The 4,465-nt window shown below is 32.7% G+C and overlaps 1 protein-coding gene across 1 annotated transcript; it reads left to right on the forward strand.

The window, feature by feature from the left end:
- Nucleotides 1-1,408: 1,408 nt before the first annotated feature.
- Nucleotides 1,409-4,197, forward strand: LOC149384197 (NAP1-related protein 2-like). The gene is made up of 10 exons (XM_089629656.1): nucleotides 1,409-1,646; nucleotides 1,998-2,120; nucleotides 2,230-2,280; nucleotides 2,406-2,477; nucleotides 2,601-2,711; nucleotides 2,809-2,870; nucleotides 3,022-3,088; nucleotides 3,184-3,240; nucleotides 3,331-3,360; nucleotides 3,852-4,197. The coding sequence occupies exons 1-10, from the start codon at nucleotides 1,521-1,523 to the stop codon at nucleotides 3,930-3,932; spliced, it is 780 nt and encodes a 259-aa protein (XP_089485782.1). The 5' UTR covers nucleotides 1,409-1,520; the 3' UTR covers nucleotides 3,933-4,197.
- The last annotated feature ends 268 nt before the right edge of the window (nucleotides 4,198-4,465 follow it).

Raw genomic sequence — 4,465 nt, forward strand, 5'->3', positions numbered from 1 at the left:
ATTTGAGTGCTTCAAAAATAACAAGGGATGTCATTAGGGTGCCCAAGCTATTATGTAGCTTTAGGCAAGAATGAAAACAATTACAGCTTTATATTATAAAAAAATTTGACCTTGAACATAGCAGCTTCCTTTCTAAAAAATTTGAGGCCTTTTATTCCTAAAATTTGAGTCTTTTTTTTTTTTATATATAATGAAGAAATATATTTAAGCTTTTTTCACCAAAAAAAATTGAGGGCTTGTGTACTAAAGTATATAGACTTGGTTGCACTAGACTAGATTACACTTGATCCAATTTTCAAGAAATCCATGTCTACGTCTCAGTCAATGTTGTATGTTAATGTCTACGTCTCAGTCAATGTTTGTATGATTCAATGATTGAAATTGAAAAAGAAATCCATTTTTTTAATAGCGAGTGTTTACATAAAATGATGTCCTGTTTTCATGGATTTGGCCACGAAAACAATTCCACTTTCATGGTTTACGCAGCAAATTTTCGTGTTTTGTGATGTACACGAAACGGATTATTTGACGAGTTTATGATGCGTTTGACTTTGACATAGTTTACTTACAGGTTAAACTAATGGAACTTGCATATAAACCGTAATTTTTTTTTTTGGTTGTTGTTGTTGGTAATTAACTGAAGGGAAAATATCGACAGTATCCTTTGTGTTTAATTGAAAGGCACGATTTATATTTTCAGTTTTCATAAATATCAGACATATTTTTTCAGTTTAATATTATTGACATATATTTCTCTTACAAATATGTTATATTACAAATATCACTTTTTTCGTTTATTTTTTATAAAAAAAATAAATAAAATTAAACTCCCCAAAGTACTTTTAATGTAATAATTTTTTATTTTTTATTCTTATAAAAAAGTAAATTAAAAAATTTCTTTATAAAAAGTTAAAGATTTTTTTATAAAGAGAGATTTTTTTTATTTTTTTTAATAAATAAATATTTATTCTATTAAGGGTATTTTGGAGAGTTCAAATTTTTTTTGTAAAAAATAAATGAAAATTGTGATATTTGTAATATAATATTTTTTTAAAGAGATGTATATGTCATTTATATTAAACTAAATGATATGTCTGATATTTTTAAAAATCGAAAAATAAATATCTTATTTCGATCAGATATTTTGATATTTTTCCCCAATTGAACCACCGGGCTACCAAATGTGATACTGATACCCAAGCTCATTAATGAACTTAGGATATCTGTACGTGACACATTAGAACTCAAACCCATCATTGTCTACATTTGATATAATACGACAAGTAAAAGTACAGAGATGAAGTGGGCGTCTCTGATTGGTCGGAAGTGTAAGATTTACTTTAGTCTCGCCACATAGTATTATTATTTTTAAAAGCAAACTGTCCAAAAACCCTACCCTTTTGTTCCGTTCTCTCTCTCTCTCTCAAGTTCAACACACGCGAGGAAAAAATAAAAGAAACTCTGTTCCAAAACCTCGAAGGGTTTAGCGAACCAACTAGGGTTTTTGCCGGAGCAGAAATATGGTGGAGGACAGGGGAAAAAAACCGAAGCTCTCCGAAGCGCCAGAGGCCGAAGCCGAAGCCATTGATGCGAAGCTCATCCTCTCCGTCGAGCAATTGCAGGAGATCCAAGACGAGCTCGAAAAGGTACCGAATTTCCTTGTCGTCTTCGCATTTGATCGTGTCGCCATATGGAAAAAGTTGAATAATTTTTTGTTAAAGTTCAGGCACCAGATTGAATTACGTTTGAACTGTGTGTATCAGATGTTGAAAATCTAGAATTACATTCGTTTTAGTAAGAAATTCCAGTTGTGGGAATCTGCGTGCTGATTTTCTTGATGGAAAGTAACTTCCTTGTCAACTCGACGTTTGGATTGGGACCAAAATCCCACATTGACACTTATCTATATGTTCTAGATTTTTTTTTTTCCTTTTTGATACTCTTATTAAGATCATAATGTTTTTATTATTTTCCTCCTAATTTTTGAAATGGTCTAGATAAACGAGGAGGCCAGTGATAAAGTATTGGAGGTGGAACAGAAGTACAGTGTGATACGAAAGCCAATTTACGATCAACGAAACAATATAATCAAATCGATTCCCGACTTTTGGCTGACTGCTGTTAGTGAGCTTTGTTTGATCTGCTTTTCCTGTTAAAAAAAATAAACTATTAAGATTTTATTTATTTATAAAAGATTTACTGAATCAGTCATTTCTTCCCTCTTTACAGTTTCTGAGTCATCCGGTGCTGGGTGGGTTTATGACAGCTGATGATCAAAGGGTAGGTTGGCTAAGTATGTTTATTAATCTTTTTTAAGAAATGTGATTTGGTAGATGTTTTAAACTTAAATGTCGCTTGTGTACGTGGCTTACTTTTCAGTAGTGTCATCATTTTAATGCATTCAGGTTTTCAAGCATTTGACTTCGCTGGAAGTTGTGGATTCCGTAGATGTGAAATCGGGTTACTCGATCTCATTTGTAAGTTTTAGCAATCTTCTCGTTACACATGTTAGTCATTGGCACGATTTCAGTGTTTAATACTACAAGGGCATGTTTGAATGGTTTCAAATTTAATTTGGGGTCGCAAAAACAATTCTGCAGTACTTCAGTCCCAATCCTTATTTTGAGGATACAGTGCTTACGAAGAGCTTCACCTTCCATGATGAAGGGACAAAAATTAAAGCGACATCAATAAAGTGGAAAGAGGGAATGGTATTTATTTTCTCTGATTTGTAGTATGTAAATATCTATCGATTTTCTCTTTAGCAATGTCCCGATACATAACTTGCTTCGTTTCCTATTTCTGAAGGTAATTCCCAACGGACTTAACCATGAGAAGAAGGGGAAAAAGAGGCCTCCAACTATAGAAAGGTTACTTACATCTTCCAAATATTTTGTTACGTGCTTACGCTTGAGATCGATTTGATGTAATCAAGAGCTTAAGGGGAAAAATGATTTTTTTTTTTCATTTCCATTATTCCAATATTTTTTCTAATTTCCGTGTTTAAACATTGCGTTGCAGCTTTTTTAGTTGGTTCAGTGATACTCAGCAGAAAGAGGATATGGATGAAGAAGAAATGAATGACGATGTTGGTTCTTCACCATACATGTGTCGTGCTTTGCTAAAATGAATTCAGAGCAATATTTAATCTAATGAAACTGTCATGCACTTGTTATATTACAGATTGCAGATATCATAAAAGAAGATTTGTGGCCGAACCCCCTTGCGTACTTCAACAATGTAACTTCAATTCACACATTCGTTCGTTTTATAGCTATTAATTTTGTTGTAATTAATATAATGATATCATATGATTTTTCGTTGGTGTAGGAGGACTTTGATGAAGAGGCTGATGAAGAGGTAAAAATAGAGTAATTATCAATTTTTATGCATCATCAAGTTCCTTTAGTTTGTGAAAGCTTTTGTTAGGCTTTTCTCCAAAGAAGTTATGGCTTAAAAAAACTAGTTCTGAAATCCTTCTATGCTTTGTTTTGTCAATCACATGACAAAAACCAATTTATAACCTTTGTTGCAGGATTCTAGTTTTGAATTTTACGTGGTAATCTTGTGTTGAAAATTATTACTTATTTTAAAGACTGGCGTTGTTACTTAGGTTACTTAGGAGAAACATTAGCATTTAGAATTACCCTAACAAATGTTTCATCATTTTTTATTTTATTTTGGATCACTTCTCCATTAAGTAAACTTCATGGTTGTACTGTGTTGCTTGGGTTCACGGGGTTTTATCTTTAAAACAGCATTCACATGGCGAGGTTTAGAGTTTCTCTGTACAACGAGTATTATATGTGTGTGAAAATCTTTTGTAGTCTTGAAAAATTGAGTGGTTTCAGGGCAAGGAAGATGAGGATTCTGAAGAAGAGGATGATGAGGAAGAAGATGATGACGAGGAAGATGAAGAAGAGGTCAAGTGAAGTTGTCGTTTTAAGCTGATTTCGCAACAGCTTTATGTAAAGTCGTACGTAGTAGTGTTTAGCGAGAGGATTGCCATATTTAACTCTATCAAGTTAGGTTTTCCATCCCTTATACTCTATAGTTAAGCAAACTCTCCTCGCATGGCTTCTTTTTCCGTTGGTCTCGTGTACTTATTTTCTTCACTTTCTCCTTCAACTTTATGGGGTTAGTTTTATGGCGTCCTCTTTCATATTATAATTATAAATGTGCTTGTCTTTTTTATTATTATTTATTTACATTAACGTTTTGGCGCAAGAATAATGTGTGGGTGTTTATCTCTATGCTAAAGAGTTTAATAATTTACTCGAGGTAAAGTCTCGATTTTTTGTTTTCTGGATATTTAAAAAAAGCTACAAATCGTTTTGGGTCAAGGGTTTTAAGGGATTTGTTTATACTAATACCATTGATTGGTTGGTTTGTCAATAAACGCTATAACTTTGCTAGTTTTGAAAAGAATTCTCCCCTCTGGTTTCTAGTCTTTTTTCGATAAACA

The sequence above is a fragment of the Urtica dioica genome, chromosome 10, assembly GCF_054948205.1.
Source record: "Urtica dioica subsp. dioica isolate 48M chromosome 10, U.dioica_male_clone48M_v1_H2, whole genome shotgun sequence".
Classification (NCBI taxonomy): domain Eukaryota; kingdom Viridiplantae; phylum Streptophyta; class Magnoliopsida; order Rosales; family Urticaceae; genus Urtica; species Urtica dioica.

Bases quoted from the DNA above. Each gene is read 5' to 3' on its own strand.
- LOC149384197 (XM_089629656.1), top strand. From the start codon at position 1,521: ATGGTGGAGGACAGGGGAAAAAAACCGAAGCTCTCCGAAGCGCCAGAG. The intron at 2,121-2,229 runs GTTAGTGAGCTT...CCCTCTTTACAG, and splicing joins CCGACTTTTGGCTGACTGCT to TTTCTGAGTCATCCGGTGCT. The intron at 2,712-2,808 runs GTATTTATTTTC...CTATTTCTGAAG, and splicing joins TAAAGTGGAAAGAGGGAATG to GTAATTCCCAACGGACTTAA.